General features: G+C 37.5%; 1 protein-coding gene across 1 annotated transcript in view; it reads left to right on the forward strand.

Moving 5' to 3' along the window:
• LOC136749023 (myosin-3) overlaps positions 1-21,820 on the forward strand; it is a 36,040-nt gene extending 14,220 nt beyond the window's left edge. Inside the window, exons 40-78 of the mRNA XM_066702964.1 lie at positions 7,820-8,032; positions 8,126-8,269; positions 8,355-8,511; positions 8,616-8,643; positions 8,727-8,841; positions 9,595-9,687; positions 9,783-9,846; positions 9,944-10,042; positions 10,145-10,248; positions 10,332-10,470; positions 10,913-11,031; positions 11,132-11,281; positions 11,430-11,600; positions 11,688-11,994; positions 12,076-12,146; positions 12,642-12,729; positions 12,834-12,951; positions 14,112-14,235; positions 14,475-14,611; positions 14,988-15,243; positions 15,467-15,709; positions 15,794-15,970; positions 16,078-16,223; positions 16,317-16,407; positions 16,500-16,889; positions 16,979-17,105; positions 17,209-17,327; positions 17,423-17,619; positions 17,697-17,880; positions 18,021-18,186; positions 18,310-18,434; positions 18,778-19,086; positions 19,170-19,373; positions 19,475-19,600; positions 19,880-20,050; positions 20,127-20,231; positions 20,344-20,439; positions 20,744-20,878; positions 21,701-21,820. Coding sequence (XP_066559061.1) covers positions 7,820-8,032; positions 8,126-8,269; positions 8,355-8,511; positions 8,616-8,643; positions 8,727-8,841; positions 9,595-9,687; positions 9,783-9,846; positions 9,944-10,042; positions 10,145-10,248; positions 10,332-10,470; positions 10,913-11,031; positions 11,132-11,281; positions 11,430-11,600; positions 11,688-11,994; positions 12,076-12,146; positions 12,642-12,729; positions 12,834-12,951; positions 14,112-14,235; positions 14,475-14,611; positions 14,988-15,243; positions 15,467-15,709; positions 15,794-15,970; positions 16,078-16,223; positions 16,317-16,407; positions 16,500-16,889; positions 16,979-17,105; positions 17,209-17,327; positions 17,423-17,619; positions 17,697-17,880; positions 18,021-18,186; positions 18,310-18,434; positions 18,778-19,086; positions 19,170-19,373; positions 19,475-19,600; positions 19,880-20,050; positions 20,127-20,231; positions 20,344-20,439; positions 20,744-20,878; positions 21,701-21,718 — 5,826 coding nt within the window. The 3' untranslated portion in view covers positions 21,719-21,820. The remainder of the gene's footprint in view (positions 1-7,819; positions 8,033-8,125; positions 8,270-8,354; positions 8,512-8,615; positions 8,644-8,726; positions 8,842-9,594; positions 9,688-9,782; positions 9,847-9,943; positions 10,043-10,144; positions 10,249-10,331; positions 10,471-10,912; positions 11,032-11,131; positions 11,282-11,429; positions 11,601-11,687; positions 11,995-12,075; positions 12,147-12,641; positions 12,730-12,833; positions 12,952-14,111; positions 14,236-14,474; positions 14,612-14,987; positions 15,244-15,466; positions 15,710-15,793; positions 15,971-16,077; positions 16,224-16,316; positions 16,408-16,499; positions 16,890-16,978; positions 17,106-17,208; positions 17,328-17,422; positions 17,620-17,696; positions 17,881-18,020; positions 18,187-18,309; positions 18,435-18,777; positions 19,087-19,169; positions 19,374-19,474; positions 19,601-19,879; positions 20,051-20,126; positions 20,232-20,343; positions 20,440-20,743; positions 20,879-21,700) is intronic.
• The last annotated feature ends 322 nt before the right edge of the window (positions 21,821-22,142 follow it).

Here is a 22,142-nt window from a genome sequence, read left to right on the forward strand (position 1 = left end):
GGTTTATCTTGCCTGGTTCTCAGAGGTTAGAGGTGGTGTAGAGATGGGTCATTGAGTATTTGGGAAGCGCAGATTTCCACAGTTCCCATTGGTGGAGCAGCACAGAACTCCAGAAATCTGCGCTATACGAACACGACCAGAGATCTCAAGCACCTTACTTAGTTAACAAATTCACTGTTCACTGTTTCACTGTGACACCTTTTTATGCAAGTCTACAGCAGCAAAACATCAGAAAGAAATGATAAATAACCCATGTTTTGTTGGTTGTGACAGAGAATGAAATGCAAACCCAAACAAGGCCACAGCATGTACCTTTTAAAAAATGACACCTACCCATTCAGACTCTCATGAACACCCACAGATGCATGCAGACATTATTGATATGTTACAATGAACATATCAGACAACCAAGAACACAATATAATATTTGTTTATATACTTTATGTACACCTGTTTGGTGTCTTTGTTCCAATCAAGAGCGTAGGGGGGATGGTAAAAACATGCCAATAACACATTTCATACAGATGTCGTTAGGCAATTCATAATAAATAAATAAATAATATATATATATATATATAATAGAGAATGACATGTTCAATTTTGTACTCTCGTGTAACACTAGTGGTAGGAATAAGACGGATCAGACTCAGCCAGGGTCTAAAGTAACTGGCTGAGCAGAAAAAAACATAAGCTGTTTACACACTCGACAGTTGAACCTGTGGTGACCTTGGGTCGAAAATCAAGTGTTTTCACATTGTCCTTTTCAGCCAAAGACGACATACTGATGGCTGGGGTGAACACACCCCTGCTGAAGACTAGGGTTGAGCTTTCCAATCCAGGATGAGCGCTCACCTTTCAAAAACATTAATGTAAATCGTAACCTGTGTATTGTAGCCCATGGCCAATGTAAAAGGAGAATCCCTGGTGGGCCGGTCTGTTTGGACCTGAGTGGGCCACTGCTCTACGTTTGATTTATAATAATATATACAGCTCTGGAAAAAATTAAGAGACCACTGCAAATCTTTCTTAAATCAGCATCTCCAACACAGGCACAGCTCATTCTACTGAATGAGGTACTGATTAGGTGATCACCTGAACAAAATCTTATTTAATGAGGAAAAGTATGAAAACCACTGCTGTGGTCATCACTATCCTCTTGCAATAGGACCAGCTGGATGGCAAAAACAGTGCTAGTAGTACCTCAAAAGTAATTGGAATAAAAAATTAACTATTGGCCATGCCAAAAGAGTTGAAAGGGAAAGTTTTGAGTGAGGAAAAGAAGGGTTCAATTCTGGCTTTCCTGGCAGAGGGATACAGTGAACGTCGCAATGCTTCCATCCTTACAATTTCAACGACGGCGGTTCATAAGAACAAGGTCAAGCAGCAGACATTTAGGACAACAAAGCTACAGACCGGCAGAGGGCGAAAACGACTCTCCACTGAGCGGGATGACCGCCAGCTCATTCAAATTAAACTCAACAACCATAGGATGACATCAAGTGACATACAAAAAGAATGGCAAACGGCAGAAAGCATGCCAAGATGCATGAAAGCTGTGATTGAAAATCAGGGGTATTCCACCAAATATTGATTTCCTAAGCTAAAACATTAGTATTGCGTTGTTTAAACATAAATTTCAACTTATTTTCTTTGCGTTATTCGAAGTGTGTGTGTGTGTGTACTATGTTGGATTGTGTGCGTACTATATTGGTTTGTGTGTGTACTAGATCGGTTTGCTTCGATTCCCACCAGGGGCGACCCTAGACTTCAGGTTTTAGGGGGGTACAGCCCCGAATGTTTTATGAATATCCCCTGATCTCGATTATTTTTTGCTTTCTCCAGTAAGAGCGGGAGGGGTGGTTGCTGACGATGTTTTCCGTCATGCCGTTATGGTAAATAATCGGAGTACAAATCAAAAGACCCGGGGCTAGTACAAAAAGACCCAGGGCTTAAGCCCCGGAAGCCCTGGTCTAACGACGCCACTGATTCCCACAATTAGCCTTCATCCAATAAAAACTGTATTAAAATAGTTGTGGTTGGTTTACAGAGTGATATGGTTGGGACAAGACAAGAGCAGGTGTCTTATAGGTTTTTTTGTATCAGTAAATTTGTGAGCTACCATACACATGCAATTTAAACAGAAGTGTCAAAATGGATGTTAATTGTAGGCCAGCGGGGCAGCTAAAATTAAATTGAATAGGGATAGGGATGTTAAAACCACTGCTTTGCTGAAAAAAAATTCCTGCAATAAGTAGCTTTCTTAGACAAAAAGAGAATGACCATTGATTCTGATCTAGTCATGGAGATGAATTTCAACGATGTTATTGCTCAATTTACGATGTCAACATCCAGAAAGGCAGACTTCTAATTATAAGGTTAAATTGTTTTACCATATTCTACTGAGCTGTTATTTGCTGTATTCGATGCAGGGCTGGAAATTAAGTTAACCTGCTCACCCCTGCCCAGTATTTCGAAGGCATGGTGTATGGGGCGCCAAATGGACAACAGCGCACTATTTTTTAATTTATTTTTTCACATTTAGGAAATACTTAAGCCGTTTAGTAAATATATAGCTAACATGCAAATCCAGTCCCGCCCCTCTGGTCAGGAGGCTGACTGACCAGAGGGGCGAGGCTGGATTTGCATGTTAGCTATATATTTATTTTGCAAACTCCACATTTAACATTTATATTTAACATTTACATTTATATTTAGACTAAATATTTATTTTAAAAGTATATATGTTGTGACTTAGATTGGATTTAGTTAAATATGTAATCAAACAATAAATATTTATTTTTCTAAAATGAAGATTTAGCATTTATTTAAGTATTTATTTAAATAAACAAAATATTTATAAATGTGGACAACACAGCTTAATTATTTACTAAATGTGGAAAAAAACACAAGGTTTAAGTTAAATGTGTGAAAAAAGACACTCTAAAAAAGTGTGCCCTGTTTTACATTTGGCACTCGATGTTTGCAGGACAGAAACACTGCATAATTAGTGTTTGGGTGGAGTATATCTGAAAATTATGCAGTTGGAATCCAAAGGAAAGTATTAAAATCCACCAAAATGAAATGCTCTTAAGATCATGTCAAAGTCCTAGAGGCAGCCAGCTTAAACAAACAAACAAACAAACAAAAAAGTGGACATGCTTGTTTCTTTCAACAACAACAAACAAAGTAGCACTAGTTAAACAACTGGGGACTATTTGATATCTTTTTTTAAATTATGATTTACACAATAGACAGATTTGTTTTCCTGCTATTTATATCAGGGATATTTTGACAATAGAAAAAACAATAGTTTATATTTCCTTATTCATAAAATGTATGCTAAGAATTCAATATGCATTGTAATTACAGTAGACTACATTTTCTGTGTGCGGTTTATCTGACATGGATTAACTGTACACCCTGAGATTTTGGCATAAATGAATAACTCAAGGATTTTTCAAACCTGTTTAAGTGAGTGTGTCTCTGTATGGACTTTTACAATACATGCTTTACTACAAATGATCAAATTATTGTTTTGTTCTTTAACAAACTCAATTTTCTTAACTAAATCCTTTCTATTCATACACATGTAGTCCCCTATGAAATCCGTTTAATTATTTTGAATGTTCAATTTTTTTCTGTTGTTTTTTTTTTACAAGCATAAGTGTTTCATACATTAATAGTAATGCTAGAAATACATTCATTTCTTCCCCTTGAATTCCATGATTCTGTCAAAATTTTCTGCAACACAGATTTAATAGTGCCCTACACATGTCATAAAGATGTCTACATCTATGTAAATACAATTTGAATATCTCGGTACAGCAACATCATAAATGTTTGATCGATGAGGCTTTGTGCTATTTACTGAGCCTAGCTGCATTGTGGTAGCTCTTCAAACACGAAACCTATATCTTTGTGAACATCAAAGGATGCATTGCAAGTGCGTAAGGAGAGAACCTGCAGATTGTATAACTTGTTGTTTTAGAACATAGATATTTTCTCATACAAAGACACAAATAGAGTTTGGAGCAGCTCCATTAGTAAAACATTCAGCTAATGAAATAGTAGAGATGTTATTTCAAGAATCTGGCATTGCAGTGTCTGATAATCAAGAGTCTACTGTAATATATATTCGATTTTTCTAAACTTTTTCATTTTTTTTAAGCCAAACAATCTAAGTAGAAGCAACATGACTATCTGCTCCTCTGAGATTCACATAATATGAATGTCACAGTGTAAAACCTGTGTTTCTGTTCACATTACTCTTATGCAGCATTTGCATTGGTTATGTACTGCTATTCATCAATAGCATAAGTATACATTATTATTAAAATTAATGACATTAGTAGCTCAGTTATTCATTATTGTTAAAAAAAAGTTACACTTTTCCCTGTTGTTGGTAACTATTACTGCTTTCCAACTTTAATCTATCACACAAGAAAAAAAATAATAATCATATACAATTATTTTCAATTATGAAATATATTTGTTAAAGCATTCCTCTGGTCCCTTCTACAATATAGACTTAATCCTTCCCTAATTGGATTTAGTGATACCAGTGTAAATTGCAAATGCATTTCTGAGGGATGTTGAGTAATGTATTGTGAGTGGTTTAATAGTTTGGACAGCATGCATCCGATATCATCCAAATGTAGCCTATTTCTCTAATGAATGGAGGTTCAGAAAGATTTAGTTAGTGAAGATTATTGTCCTTCATAAACTTACCTCAAGCTGCTTGAAGTCCTCCTACCTCAGTCCTTTGTCCAGAAAACTTCTATACACTTGGCTCCACCTCTTCTATGCAACAAGCATGAAAAACCTGTGTGAATATCAGTGATATTGTCAAAAACCTTATTAAGAGAGAGGACTGTTAAAAATTAATAAGTACCACATCTTGATGTCCACGCATGAGAACTTGAAGGATCACGATTAAACAATATCAACAAAGACAGCAATAATAATAATAATAATAATAATAATAATAATAATAATAATAATAATAATAATAATAAAATGTTCAATACATGAAAACAGAGATCGTCAGACCCCCGAATGAACTTTGTTTTAAATGAATAGTATGCAAAGTCAAACACAATTATCAACAAAAAATAAGATTTTCTTAAAAGTATGAAGAAGATGTAGCATACAGTTTTTCTTTTAGCTTACATTTGGTTACATTGCTATGAGTATTGGTGTCCTATACCGTGGAGTGTGGATCAGCTTACCAGGGAAACAGCAGGCACTCTGAACAAACACTGAACTACTGCTTCTCTAAATTGAAGTTAAGATGAAATCACAACCTCCACTTGGCTCTATTTGAGATTAGATCACAACTCTAACTTAAGCTTCACCCTATTAATTTTCCTTTTAAACCCATAGACATATAATTTATGTCTTTTCTTTAAATACTGCACAGGTTTGGGACAAATCCAGAAAACAGACCTTATCCTGGGTAAGTTTCCAGTCAATTAAAAAACATGCTGAAGTGCAATAAAAACAGGGACACATTTCTGATATTTGAGATCAAGCAGGGGAACGCTGTGCAAGCACTGTCACATATGCCAAGTATGTATGAATGTGCTGGACATCTTTATGAGGATTTTGCTCTATTATAAATTATACTCTTGCATTCTTATACTTGTTTAAACCTGGTTTCCATTGCTTTATTCCCTTTATTCTCATGTCTTTTCAGGTGTAGCCTGATTCTGATCAGTTGTACTACATATTGCCATGTGAAGTGTGATGTGAAAATGTAGAAATAGAAGAACATAAGAAAGAATCTGCCTTGACAACTATATACAGACAAACATCATGTTGAACTATCACTGGAAGCCCAATAAGCTGGGTTTAGTATGATGAATTTGGATGAATAGTCAACATACTCTATCACAGTAAGTTTCCTACCAATAATGGACATCAGATGACAACAGTGACATCTTAGAACAAAGGAATATTGATATTAAGAAGCTCTTGGAGAATGTTGGTCATTTGCACTCAAGGCTATAGACTAGATGATTTGCTCAATATAAGCTTCGCAATAGGACATCCCCTCCATCTCCATATGTGCCCTCTTTCTCAATGAGACACTGCGGGAGCCTGCTGTATGAAAACGTCCCCCCACCGCCCCCAGTCAACAATTCAGCAGCAAATCATGGTTTTATTGTTGCTTTCAACATTCAGGACAAAACTAGAACAAAGACTTTGGAATATTAATAAAGAAAAAGAAAACTACTTACGAATCATAATAGGTTAATCATAATGAAAAAGGATTTTCACTCCAAGCAGAAGTCTTCTACATTTGCCTAGCTAACAATACTATAAAATGAACTGTCCTAATTAGTGCTGTGGCAGGATAACATGATCATAGCACAAAAATATTCAAGAATTTGTCTCAGATCCAATTTAAAATCCATGCAAAGCAATATCAACATGTGAAGGCTGCTGGCAGTGACACTTTTAAGTTGTTCGTGTTTGACCTGTTCCAAAGCATGTTATGACCGACATATCAGTTTGAATTTGGCAAGTAATTGAAGATGCCTCATTTGTACATGACCACACAGCACAGTAAATTAAGGCAAACCATTTAATCTGTCAATGAAGTGAAACAGTGACAAGGAGCCTTTCAATACTATATACATAATGTTGATACATAATTATACTTAAAAATAGCCTACACTCTGAAAACCTAATCTTTCACATTGAAGTGAGTAATAATAATAATAATAATAATAATAATAATAATAATAATAATAATAATTATAATAATAATAATAATAATAATAATAAAAAAATCAGTGCGCATCAATAAAAAATAATAATAATACACTGCACACTCCTTCACATGTATTCAGCCTTGACATAATGACATAAATCTTTACATTTAATCTGTAAATACATTATTTTCATTCATTCCTGTAGTTTCTATGATCTTTTATGACCTCTTTGTAAAGATTCGCAGGATTACAATTTTGAGCAAAGTTATATTTTAGTTTAGTTGGTTAAAACAATTGTAGGGACTTCAACAATGCTTATTGCCACAAACTGAGGCTAAGTAAAATGACACATGAGAAACTTACCCCAGTTGATCTTTCAAGATCAAGTAAGGTAAAGCTATCTCTTTACAGCAAGAACAGAAAACTTGAGACACATTTAAAAGGCAATGTGACTTGATGAGATCTAAACAGAATTACATGACCAAATATAGAAGAGCATTTTGCTGCTTTGGCAAAATTGATCTTTATAAAATTAGCTTCAGCAAGCCTCCACTCATAGAGAAGACTGTCAAGATTCCAACTAGTGGTAACCAACTCTTCCATGTCTATATCCTATTTTGTGATATATATATATATATATATTGTAAATCAAGTGTTTAATCAATTCTTCCTTATTTTTCAGTGGTAAACAATTTAACATTCAGATTCCTGGGGTTGGTGTCAAGGTAGGTAAGACATCTAGAGTAAATAATCTAGTGTACAGCAGTCACGTAAACTCTCACTGTTCCAAAGATGAGATAACAATTTTTTGTACATGTTTCCTATTGAGTAATACTTGCCATTTTTAACCAATAATTACCTATTCTTAAAATATTCTTAAAAACACCTTTTATATATGCAGGATTATGTGTGTATTTAATGTAGAAACATGCAGATATGTGGAAAACTTTAAGTGATCCAAGAGTTACGCATGTTGAGAACCTGATATCAGAAGGTATATCAGCAAAACCTTGTCTCTCAAGCAATGTGATTTGAAAGTATTCCAGTTTAAAAAACAGAGCACACATATATAAAGATAGTTGCTGTCTGTTTTCCCACAGTGAGCTTTCATCATGAGTACGGACGCGGAGATGGCCGTTTTTGGCCCAGCTGCCATATATCTGAGGAAGCCTGAGAGGGAGAGGATTGAGGCTCAGAACAAACCATTTGATGCCAAATCTGCCGTCTATGTAACTGATGCAAAGGAGCTGTACGTCAAAGGTGTGGTCCAAAGTAGGGAAGGGGGCAAAGCTACTGTCAAGACTGAGGCTGGCCAAGTAAGTATTATCATGTACGAGAAAAAAAAAAGTATTATTCAGGACATCCATTTATACTGTGCTGCTATTCATGATTTAACTTTTGTTCATCAGACTGTCACAGTCAAGGAGGATGACGTCTTCCCAATGAATCCTCCCAAGTACGACAAAATTGAGGACATGGCGATGATGACCCACCTGAATGAAGCCTCTGTGCTGTATAACCTCAAAGAGCGTTACGCAGCATGGATGATTTACGTAAGAAAACATGAAACACTAAAAATACATGCTAATGTCATCTTAATATCAGCTATTGCATTAAATATGTAACATTTGATTTCAGACCTACTCTGGGCTGTTTTGTGCAACTGTGAACCCCTACAAGTGGCTCCCAGTGTATGATCAATCAGTTGTGACAGCCTACAGAGGCAAAAAGCGCATGGAGGCTCCACCACACATCTTCTCTGTCTCTGATAATGCCTATCAGAACATGCTCACTGGTAAATACTGTACAAATCACTCTAATTGTACACTCAATAAAAATTTTGAATTTAACCATGAAACTGAAGTACTTATTTCAGCTCTATTTCATATGTATTTACAGATCGTGAGAACCAGTCCGTCCTGATTACGTAAGATGCATTTATTATATATTTATTTATTTCCTCCTGCACTACAAGGACAGAGATTCACACTTGCTGTGTTTTGCCCTCAGTGGAGAATCTGGTGCTGGAAAGACTGTGAACACGAAACGTGTCATCCAGTACTTTGCGACAATCGCAGTGTCAACTGACAAGAAGAAGGAAGCACCACCACCTGGCAAAATACAGGTTCGAAACAGAAACTACTGATCAGTAGAAATACATAGTTGAAATACATATCTCCACCCTGAAAAGTCTCAAACCGATATCGGCTTATTTTCTTTAGTACATTTTATTCATATTTTATTGCGGTGAAGCAGGTATTCATATTACTTTTCTAACAACTGTGATTGGTAAAATAATTCCATTACATAATTGTTCATACACAAAATCATAACATTTGATAATGTGGAAAGTTTAATTGGACCATTAGGTTGGTCTAGTCGAAAGGGCCGGGAGAAATAAGCTGCTTTCACACTAGACAGTTGAAATTAGGAGACCCAAAAATTAAGTTTAAGCTCATTGTCATTTTCAACCTGAGACTAAATCCTGAAGCTGGGATGAACTTGCCTGTGTTAGACACTAGGGTTCAGATTTCCAACCTGGGAGAAAACGCTCACCTCGGGTTGAAAAATGTTCATGTGAATCGTAACACGTGTATTATAGCGCAGTGCAAATGTGAATGGGAGCAGGACTGAACTCAGGGGTGAGTCACCCCGGCCCTCCCAGAGTCCACCCAACCCGGGATTAGATGGTGTAGTGTGAAAACAGCTATAGATATCTTTATTCTGGCCCACGGCCCAGGGGTCTGCAGGTTGACAGGCCCAGATGGGTATTCCACTACTGGCAAAATGCCGCTTAGAAAATACTACTGATGGTGAATGAATGGCTTAGGAGACCCCAGCTGTTTCATTCTTGTTAATTACCCAATGTCCTTCATAGGGAACCCTGGAGGATCAAATCATCTCAGCCAACCCTCTGCTGGAGGCTTTCGGTAATGCCAAGACAGTGAGGAATGACAACTCCTCTCGCTTTGTAAGTTAAAAGCTTAATATCTCAAAGTATACATTCATCCTTCACTCCTGATGTAAATACATGAAGATAATCATATCTTGTCTTGTTTTGTAAAGGGTAAATTCATCAGAATTCACTTCGGAAGCACAGGAAAACTGGCTTCTGCTGACATTGAGACTTGTGAGTTATTTTCATCTTGAACTTTATCTTATTTCAATGTCTTATTATATACTTAAAAATACAACAGTTACCTTCAACTCAATTTGTGTTTAAACAGACTTGCTGGAGAAGTCCAGAGTAACATTCCAGCTGTCTGATGAAAGGAGCTACCACATCTTTTATCAGATCATGACCAACCACAAGCCAGAGCTCATTGGTAGGAGAAACACCATTTTGTTGATTTCATTAACAAGGTTTACCTATAAATCAATTACAGGCATTTTATAATCTTTTTTTCTTTGCTTCCTTTCCCCCCCAGACATGCTTCTGATCACCACCAATCCCTATGATTTCCCTATGATCAGCCAGGGTCAGATCACTGTGGCCAGCATTGATGACAAAGAGGAGCTGGTTGCCACAGATGTAAGTTCTTCTATCAAGGGAATAATTGTATATCTGTAATGTGTTATTCCTGTTACTAATGAGATATATTTCTGATCATTTAGACAGCCATTGATATTCTGGGCTTCACTAATGAAGAGAAAATGGGCATCTACAAGCTGACTGGTGCTGTGATGCACTACGGCAACATGAAGTTCAAGCAGAAGCAACGTGAGGAGCAGGCTGAACCTGACGGCACTGAGGGTAAACTTCAGATTTACAAGTTACCTTATTATAATTATACTTGTATATTTGAGATATCTCATTTACAAGGAACATGATGTGATTCGTATAAGCAAGGCATGCTGATCTAGTCCACAAAATATTATCTACATTGCAATAAACATTATGTTGTGTGAAATCAACTTTTATCAGTCTCAAGATTATTACATTTACCAGTGGCTGAAAAAGTTTCCTAGCTCATGGCTCTAATCTCTGTACATTTACATACTATCCTTATCATTTAACAAGTACGTGCCTTGAATAATGAATTTAATTGATATCTGATAGTTTCAGAACAACATTTTCAACACAAATACCAATTTACAGTGATATACTTTATAAAAGAGTGATATTTCTTGTGTTCTTTCTTACACATTTCAAGTGTCAGTTAAGAGTATTATTACCATTTTATTCATGATTTCAGTGGCTGACAAGGTTGCATACCTCCTGGGCCTGAACTCATCTGACTTGCTCAAAGCCCTGTGCTTCCCCAGAGTCAAAGTTGGAAATGAGTATGTGACCAAGGGGCAGACTGTACCTCAGGTAAAAACTTGAAACATTCATCTCTTTGCTACTGGCCTATTCTGAAATGCTCTCAATGATTTTATATCCCAGAACTCACATTAAGCTATTTGCATTTTAGGTCAACAATGCAGTTGGTGCCCTGTCCAAATCAGTCTATGAGAAATTGTTTTTGTGGATGGTTGTTCGCATAAACCAGATGCTGGATACCAAGCAGTCCAGACAGAGCTACATTGGTGTGCTGGATATTGCTGGATTCGAGATCTTTGATGTAAGCAAATCATTAATTGATTGATAATGGGTAGGGATTTCTTAAGTCATTCGTATTCATAATACCTTGTATGTCTATAGTTTACATTTAATTCAGTGTGAATATATGCTTGTTCTGTATTATAAATAGCCATAATGTCATTGCATAGTACAATAGCTTGGAACAGCTGTGCATCAACTTCACCAATGAGAAACTGCAACAGTTCTTCAACCACCACATGTTTGTACTGGAACAAGAAGAGTACAAGAAGGAAGGAATTGACTGGGAGTTCATTGACTTCGGTATGGACTTGGCTGCCTGCATTGAGCTTATTGAGAAGGTTGGTAAAATACCATAGTTAAAGCTCTATTTATACATAACCTTACATCTCTTTCTCTCTCTAATTAATTGCCTAATATTTCCATAGCCAATGGGCATCTTCTCCATCCTTGAAGAGGAGTGCATGTTCCCCAAGGCATCAGACACAACCTTCAAGAACAAGCTCTATGACCAACATCTTGGGAAAACCAACTGCTTCCAGAAACCCAAGCCTGCAAAAGGCAAGGCTGAGGCCCACTTCTCCCTGGTGCACTATGCTGGCACTGTGGACTACAACATCACTGGATGGCTGGACAAAAACAAGGACCCCCTGAATGACACTGTGGTGGGGCTGTACCAGAAATCCTCTGTCAAACTGCTGGCTCTTCTGTATGCCAGCCATGGAGGACCTGAAGGTGATTTAGATTAACCATTTTAAATTAAAAATCTATAATTTCATTTTAAGATAAAACTGACTTATGTATTTATTTTAACAGAGAGTGGTGGTGGAAAGAAGGGTGGCAAGAAGAAGGGTGGCTCCTTTCAGACGGTTTCTTGTCTATTCAGGGTAAAAACCTACATTTTTGTTAATGTATTTTTTTGTCTCTTATTTCCTCTCGAAACAACATTAAACTACTATATAATGCAGTGGTCTCAAACTCAATCCCTGGAGGGCCGTGTGTATGCTGGTTTTCATTCCAACAGCTTCTTCAATGATTTAATTGGTCTAATTGTTTAATTAGCTAGAAACATTTAAACACCTTTCCCGTCCCAGGGATATTGTATAAGCAACTGTACCTTGAATCAAATGCACTTTTAGATCATCAACTGTAAAATATATCACAATATGTTTTTTAAATGTCAAATTGAAAAATGAATTGGACAAATTAAGTAATTGAGGATTCTGTTGGAATGAAAACCAGCATACACGGCCCTCCAGGAATTGAGTTTGAGACCACTGATATAATGTGACAACATTAAAGAGGCAACATTTAAAAACAAAACTGAAAAACCCCCAGCATATAACAGCATTTAATCAATGTGTCCTCTTGTCACAACACAGGAGAACTTGGGCAAGCTGATGAGCAACTTGAGGAGCACACATCCTCACTTTGTGCGTTGTTTGATTCCCAATGAATCAAAGACACCAGGTACTAAGAACATGCTTTACATAATTCATACCTGAGTACACTGTTGTATAGTAATACACAAACTTCAGGAAATGTTTTGTATTAACATGTAATTTTCATTTTAGGTCTCATGGAAAACTTCCTAGTTATCCACCAGTTGAGGTGCAATGGTGTGCTAGAAGGTATCAGAATTTGCAGGAAAGGTTTCCCAAGCAGAATTCTCTATGGAGACTTCAAGCAAAGGTACTGAAAATGCTAACTTACATCTAAATTGTAAATATAGACTTCATATATATAAGTTTAAATATGAGATTTCCAGGTATAGTGTCTAGGTCAGTGGTTCCCAAACCGGTCCTGGGGGACCCCCTACCCTGCTGGTTTTTGTTCCAACCGGGTTCTCAATTATTTAATTGAACCTTAATTGACTTAACAATCTGCTTAGATTTTACTTTTTAAGTTGTGTAAGAAAATAGTTGTTTCTTCAATAAATTTTTTAATATAATTCTATACTTAACTTAAAACCCCTACTGTTTAAAATAATTAAAATTCTCTGATTTAGGAAATTATTAGTTCAATTAAGGGTTCAATTAAGTAATTGAGAGCTCTGTTGGAACAAAAACCAGCAGGGTAGGGGGTCCCCCAGGACCGGTTTGGGAACCACTGGTCTAGGTACATTAATTCACGTATACTAACTTAAGGGAGCACAAAATCACCTATTTTGATCGGCAATCTCGATGTAACAACCTCGGGGACAGGGATGGTGGATTCTATTGCAGGCTCACTAGTTAGAAGAGAGAAATGCAAACAATCCAAAAAGGGGGAACCCAAAAAGCAGAAAACAAGGACAATCCATGAGTCAGTTCATTGGGCAAACGGAAATACAAGAGAGATAGTCAGGAACAACAAGGTCAACACACAGGACACTACAAGGATTGCCATAATGCTCAACAATGACTCTCAAGAGAAGACAAAACTTCACAAAGTGTCCACAGAACAGAGTGGTATATACTGGGCAGAGGAATGCTCATTGGATGATTGATCATGGTGCTGGGAAATGTGAGAGACAGGGTTTAGTATTAGTATATGTGATGATGACCTCTGGTGGTAAACTGATGTAGGGTGGAGTGAAGATGTGACACTTGACACCTCAATCCAATAGACAATGTGTGTTATGAACTGATAAAAGCAGACCATAAGCAAGCCATAAAACCTAAAGAGGTTCTCCATAGAGAAGTGGAAGAATGGTCAATTATATATTTATATATATATATATATATATATATATATAGTAGCTGCCAAATGTAAGTGAACTTTGAGATAATATATATTGATATATTCTTAAAATTATATTAATATAATACACACAGTAATAATACAAATAATATTCTTGACCATTTGTACAGATACAAAGTATTGAATGCCAGTGCCATTCCAGAGGGTCAGTTCATTGACAGCAAGAAATGTTCAGAGAAGCTCTTGGGATCCATTGATGTAGACCACACCCAGTATAAATTTGGACACACTAAGGTAGGTGTCTAACAAAGGGAACAAACATACACATACGATTTGCTGTATTGCATGTCAGTGTAATAAAACTCCACATCCACTCAGCCAACACTGACAGAAATTCTCAATGAGGGGGTGACATATGACACAACATTTTATAAAAATCACAACAGTAATAATTGGCTTGCGCAGGACCACATGCAATCTATATACATTGGCCACAATTGCAAATATGTATTGACATCTACCATTGATTACAGGTGTTCTTTAAAGCTGGTCTGCTGGGTACCCTTGAGGAGATGCGAGATGAAAAACTGGCCGCGCTCATCACTAACACGCAGGCTCTTTGCCGTGGCTTTGTCATGAGAAAGGAATTTGTGAAGATGATGGAAAGGAGGTAATTCTATATTTTAGTAAAGTTTTGAAAAACAAACACTTAAACTTGATGATAGGTATAATAGATATAAAACCTACAGACCTTCACAACTGTTCAAATTAGATACATCTTATTAAATCAGCTTCTGAGAAATAGATCAAAGATTAAAACAATACTGAAATCTTGAATAAAAATCATTAATTAAAAATAAAAAACCTTTATGGTTTAATAGTACAACATACTGCAGAGACAACGTAAAAGACACTAGTGGAAAACTGTATTCTGAGAAATACAGTTATGAATAGGAAAGTCTTCATTACAATCCAATAGTGTTAAGACATAAAACGGGTGTATTTTTAGGTTGCTAAATGGATCAAATCTATACTCTTTCGTGCAGAGAATCCATCTTCTCCATCCAATACAACATCCGCTCATTCATGAATGTGAAACACTGGCCATGGATGAAGCTGTACTTCAAGATCAAGCCACTTCTGAAGAGCGCAGAATCAGAGAAGGAAATGGCCAACATGAAGGAAGAATTTACCAAGTGCAAGGAAGATCTGGCAAAGGCAGAAGCCAGGAAAAAGGACCTTGAAGAGAAAATGGTATCTCTAATGCAGGAGAAGAATGACCTGCTGCTACAAGTCCAATCTGTAAGCATCACTGCTGCTTTGAGCAATATGGAATAATATTGTATAAGTGTGTGTGTGTAAGCATTGCCTTAAAACTACACTACACTGTATGTAATTTGTTTTAGTATAATGTGAAACTCAGGTACTCTGCACAATATAAAAAACACATCAGAAACATCATTGGATGTCTGTACCAATTCCATATCAAAAATAAATTAAATAAATGTAATTGATATTTTAACAGGAAGCTGAGGGTCTCAGTGATGCTGAGGAAAGATGTGAGGGCTTGATTAAAAACAAAATCCAGGCTGAGGCTAAAATAAAGGAGATTACAGAGAGACTGGAGGATGAGGAGGAAATGAACGCTGAGCTGACTGCCAAGAAGAGGAAACTGGAGGATGAGTGCTCTGAGCTCAAGAAAGACATTGATGACTTAGAGCTCACCTTGGCCAAAGTGGAGAAGGAGAAACACGCCACAGAAAATAAGGTTTGCATTTAAACATAAGAAATTCAGATATATCGAGAATTTGAAAGATGTTTACATAATGACGGATTATTCAAACTCGTCTAGGTGAAAAACCTGACTGAAGAGATGGCCTCACAGGATGAAAGCAATGCTAAATTATCCAAGGAGAAGAAAGCCCTCCAAGAGGCACACCAGCAGACTCTGGATGACCTTCAAGCAGAGGAAGACAAAGTCAACACTCTGACTAAAGCCAAGACCAAGCTTGAACAACAAGTGGATGATGTAAGTTGGAGAGCCAAATAGACTTTCATAATAAAATAACTGACATAACATGACATAAAATGAAATAAATTAATTCAATTGTAAAAGTATATTATCTCCTTTTTAAGCTTGAGGGTTCACTGGAACAAGAGAAGAAACTTCGAATGGACCTTGAGAGGTCCAAGAGAAAGCTGGAGGGTGATCTTAAACTATCTCAGGAATCTGTAATGGATCTGGAAAATGACAAACAACAGTCAGATGAGAAGATCAAAAAGTATGATTTATTAAAAGAAACATGACATTATATCATATTTTATAAAAGTATTAAGTAAAAGGACTTATTTCCAATATGCTTTGCACATCACAGGAAGGACTTTGAAACCAGTCAGCTTCTCAGCAAGATTGAAGATGAACAAGCTCTGGGTGCTCAGCTGCAGAAGAAGATTAAGGAGCTCCAGGTACTCATTGAAAATTGAAATATTTTAATTGAGGTTTCTTTGATTATTATCACTTGTTTCAACCTATCTATACACACCTTTCCTTATTCTAGGCTCGCATTGAGGAACTGGAAGAAGAAATTGAGGCTGAACGTGCTGCTCGTGCAAAGATTGAGAAGCAGAGGGCTGATCTCTCCAGGGAACTTGAGGAGATCAGTGAAAGGCTTGAAGAAGCTGGTGGTGCCACTTCTGCTCAGATTGAGATGAACAAGAAACGTGAAGCTGAGTTCCAGAAGCTCCGCCGCGACCTTGAAGAGTCTACTCTGCAGCACGAGGCCACCGCTGCTGCCCTCCGCAAGAAGCAGGCCGACAGCGTGGCAGAATTAGGAGAACAGATTGACAACCTTCAGCGAGTCAAGCAGAAGCTGGAGAAGGAGAAGAGTGAATACAAAATGGAGATTGATGATCTTTCCAGCAACATGGAGTCCGTAGCCAAGTCTAAGGTAAAGCATTACCCTGTTAATTCCAAAATTAACAATACACCTACAAATTATTATTCTTACAAGAATATTGCTTATTATCGCAATGACAGGCAAATCTGGAGAAGATGTGCCGTACTCTAGAGGACCAACTCAGTGAAATCAAAGCAAAGAGTGATGAGAACACACGCCAGATTAATGATATCAGTGGTCAAAAAGCACGTCTGCAAACTGAGAATGGTATGATTGTTTTTTTACATTTATTTTACATCAAGAAATACATTGAATATATAAATCATTACCCAATATACCTCTTTCCTCCAACCAACAATTTTTCATGTAGGTGAGTTTGCACGCCAACTGGAAGAGAAAGAAGCTCTGGTATCCCAGCTGACAAGAGGAAAACAAGCCTACACTCAACAAATTGAGGAGCTGAAGAGGCATATGGAAGAGGAAACAAAGGTAATGTTAGAAAGTTTCCACCAGTACAATGACCAATTACAATTCACTGGACAATTACTATTATTTTTTTATATATATGTTTATTCTCTCTTCAGGCCAAGAGTGCTCTGGCTCATGCTTTACAATCAGCCCGCCATGACTGTGACCTGCTCCGGGAGCAATATGAGGAAGAGCAGGAGGCCAAGGCTGAACTTCAGCGTGGAATGTCCAAGGCCAACAGTGAAGTGGCTCAGTGGAGAACAAAATACGAAACTGATGCCATCCAGCGCACTGAGGAGCTTGAGGAGTCCAAGTTAGTTCTTACAAGTTAACATAAGTATTGTTGTTGTTTAGTTCTATGCCTGTTTTAATCATGCTATCTTCCCAAAGGAAAAAGCTTGCCCAGCGCCTGCAAGATGCAGAGGAACAAATTGAGGCTGTGAACTCCAAGTGTGCCTCATTGGAAAAGACCAAGCAGAGGCTGCAGGGTGAGGTGGAAGACCTCATGATTGATGTGGAGAGAGCAAACGCTCAAGCAGCTGCCCTTGATAAGAAACAGAGGAACTTTGACAAGGTGAAAAAATTGATAATATATTTATAAACCAAGGAAGTCCTCATTCTCTGAGAAAATTCAATACAACATGAGTCTGAATATTGAGAAACACACTAAAATTCGATTAAATATCTGGAAGCTTTTCATTTTTTTTATTACAGGTCCTTGCAGAATGGAAGCAGAAGTTTGAGGAGGGCCAGGCAGAGCTGGAGGCGGCTCAGAAAGAGGCTCGCTCTCTCAGCACTGAGGTTTTCAAGATGAAGAACTCCTATGAAGAGGCTCTGGATCATCTTGAGACTCTTAAACGCGAGAACAAGAACTTGCAGCGTAAGTAATAACATGGAAAATATATTGAACTACAGTATTGAATTTTGAATTATAGAATTTTAAATAACTATTTGTACATGCATATCAAATGTGCTGCTGTTGATCTCCTTGTATGTGTAACAGAGGAGATCTCAGACCTCACTGAACAGATTGGTGAGACTGGAAAGAACATTCATGAGCTGGAAAAGGCAAAGAAGCAGGTGGAGACAGAAAAGTCTGAAATTCAAACTGCACTGGAAGAGGCTGAGGTACTAAACATCCTTTCAATCTCACACACCTTCAAGAAAACTGTTTTGCTTTGAAATTCAACTCTTCCAGAAATATATCTGTATTTCTTTTTAAAGGTAATTTCAGAATTTCCTGATCAAATATCCTCCCCATTTTATGATCAGATACATTAACATTACTGAACTTTCCATAACTTGTGAATACACCGATTATTATATAATGCATTTCTTCATTTTTTAAATTAATTCATATATTCATGTTCAATTGTATTAGGTATAGTACCAGTACATGTTCGTACCCAACATCAGTTCCCATTAGCAGGTCAGAAATACCAAAAAATGATGCGTCTGTTTCTAAAAACAGGCCTCACTGGAGCATGAAGAGTCCAAGATCCTTCGTGTCCAACTGGAACTGAACCAGATCAAATCAGAAGTGGACAGAAAGATTGCAGAGAAGGATGAGGAGCTTGAACAATGCAAGAGAAACAGCCAGAGGACTCTTGACCAAATGCAAACTAGTCTTGATTCTGAGATCAGGAGCAGGAATGATGCCCTGAGAGTAAAGAAGAAAATGGAGGGAGATCTCAATGAGATGGAAATCCAACTGAGCCACGCCAACCGCCAGGCTGCTGAGGCCCAGAAACAACTGAGGAACGTCCAAGGACAACTCAAGGTATTATTTATGTCATTTCCCATGGGGCCTTTTGTTTCTGAAAGAAAACACTGCATTTTAATGTTTTTTCTTCATTGAATCAGGATGCTCAACTGCACCTGGATGATGCTCTTAGAGGACAGGAGGACATGAAGGAACAGGCTGCCATGGTGGAGCGCAGGAACACCCTCATGATGGCTGAGATTGAGGAAATGAGGGCTGCCCTGGAACAGACAGAGAGAGGCCGCAAAGTTGCTGAACAGGAACTGGTTGACGCCAGTGAGCGTGTGCAGCTGCTGCACTCCCAGGTTGAAAACACAACTCCATAGTTAAAATTTGAACATTTTTCATTATAAAATGAATGTTACTTTTGACTAATGAAGAAACTAAATGACTTAATTTTTCCCAGAATACCAGTCTTATTAACACCAAGAAGAAGCTTGAGAGTGACATTTCTCAGCTTCAAGGTGAAGTTGATGACACCATCCAGGAAGCAAGAAATGCAGAGGAAAAGGCCAAGAAGGCAATTACTGATGTGAGTCAAATTGCTTATCACCCAAAGGAACTGCCAATTAATTTTCCAATGTACTTTGTGTTAAGTCAGTTAACTTCCTATATCTCACCTAATAACTTGTATTTAAACAAAATTAAACTGACAGCATGAAATACAATGAAGGCATAAAAGCTGAGAGAACATATCATTATTGTTACACCACTTTTGCATTTGTTTCAATTGTATTGTTATGAGTTAGATCAGCCTTCAGTGACTGTATCATAAATCAGATAAATGTATGCCTGTACATTCACCTTACAGGCCGCCATGATGGCTGAGGAGCTGAAGAAGGAGCAGGACACCAGCTCTCACCTGGAGAGAATGAAGAAGAACCTGGAGGTCACAGTGAAGGACCTGCAGCACCGTCTGGATGAGGCTGAGCAGCTGGCAATGAAGGGTGGAAAGAAGCAGCTCCAGAAACTGGAGTCTAGGGTAAATACACATTCTTATATGATTCTACTTCCAGAAAAAAAGATACATTATTGCTAATTACTGCTATGATTTCTAGGTCCATGAGCTGGAGAATGAGCTTGAAGCTGAACAAAGACGTGGAGCCGATGCCATTAAAGGTGTCCGTAAATATGAGAGAAGAGTCAAGGAGCTCTCCTACCAGGTAACATAACGATGGGCGTAAAATAAGTAACCACATCAATTACTGTCTTTACGAGAGGCTAAATACACATGTATGATCTATATTAAGTATGCGTCATCTGTTGTCTCTGCAGGCTGAGGAGGACAAGAAGAATGTGAACAGACTCCAGGATCTGGTTGACAAGCTGCAGCTCAAAGTGAAGGCTTACAAGAGACAGGCTGAGGAGGCTGTGAGTACATTGAATAATTCAAATCTACTGATTTCTTCTTTAGTGTTAATTAAGAGCCTCATTCACTAAAGGGTGCTAAATGACAAGAGTGATCACGTTGCAGAATGGAAGTGAAATTTCACACAAAAAATTATCAGTAGCTGCTGTACTCACTAAGCTAATTATATACACAAATAAAGAAATCTAAACCTTTCTGCAAAAAGTTGAGTACAGCAACGCAAATGAATGCCAAAACAACTGGTTTCATGCATTATCTGACACTTCTTTCATCTTAATGCTTATCATTTTTATATCTCCATTCCAGGAGGAACAGGCCAATTCTCATCTCTCCAAGTACAGGAAGGCGCAGCATGAGCTGGAGGAAGCTGAGGAGCGTGCGGACATTTCTGAATCCCAGGTCAACAAGCTGAGAGTCAAGAGCCGTGATATGGGCTCTAAGGTGAGTGGACTTATTGTGCTGACCTTGCTTAACTTGCCATTGGAAATAAAAACGAGATCACTTTGTTTCTTGCTATTCATATCAGGGTTATTTTTTACAAGGTCAAGGTACTTGGAAATATATTTGCCATTAATTTAAGTCAATTAAGTACAAAATTACTATCTTCATGATTGTTCATTTTGAAGAAAAACTATTTAGAACATGCTATCTCACAGCTACTATTATTAATATAATAATTATTATTATTACTTGATTTGTTTGCAGACACCCTTATCCACAGTGACTTACAATCGTTACAGTATACAACATTATTTTTACATTGTACCCATTTACACAGCTGGGTATTTACTGGAGCAATCTAGGTAAAGTTCTTTGTTTAAGAGTATATCAGCAGTGTCCCCAACTTGGGATTGAGCCCATGACCCTCTACTCCACACTGCTGCTCCTTTTCATTATTACTACTGTTCTAGGAAGATGTTAACATTAAAAGCACCACTGAATGTATTTATTACATTTTCTGCATTCTGTTGCCTGATAAGTGATGAAACATCACATTCTGCAACAGCACTCCGCAGGCTTCAGGCATCATATGACAAATATGATCAGAACTGAACAGAACAGAACTGAGAAATCACAGAGACTTTCCTAACACTCTTTACTTCCACTGCATACTTATTTACACTGCCACTAATACAGAAGGACATATAAACCGATCGGTTTAGAAACTGATTGTTGTCCCTTAAATTATTCACTTTTGTATAGATCTTAAATATTGATTAATTATTTTACTTTGTTTCTTTGTTTGTATCTTTGTTGAAAAAGGTCAAAGAAGGAGAATGAAGAAAACCAAGTATGTGTACCCAAAGGATTCATACAATATGAATCTGATAGTGTAAAAGTTTACTTCAGTCCTCAATAAAAAAATAGTGTGCTTGCATCCTATCTTCCTGTGTTTGTAGAATTTATTCAGTGTTGTGTGCATCTCTGTGTGTTTCCCTGCTGTCCTTTATAGGTCACTCCCATCAGCTTTTAAAATCTGTTCTTATTCCAATCTGGTTTATCTTGCCTGGTTCTCAGAGGTTAGAGGTGGTGTAGAGATGGGTCATTGAGTATTTGGGAAGCGCAGATTTCCACAGTTCCCATTGGTGGAGCAGCACAGAACTCCAGAAATCTGCGCTATACGAACACGACCAGAGATCTCAAGCACCTTACTTAGTTAACAAATTCACTGTTCACTGTTTCACTGTGACACCTTTTTATGCAA

The sequence above is a fragment of the Amia ocellicauda genome, chromosome 5 (genome assembly GCF_036373705.1).
Source record: "Amia ocellicauda isolate fAmiCal2 chromosome 5, fAmiCal2.hap1, whole genome shotgun sequence".
In the NCBI taxonomy this organism is placed as follows: domain Eukaryota; kingdom Metazoa; phylum Chordata; class Actinopteri; order Amiiformes; family Amiidae; genus Amia; species Amia ocellicauda.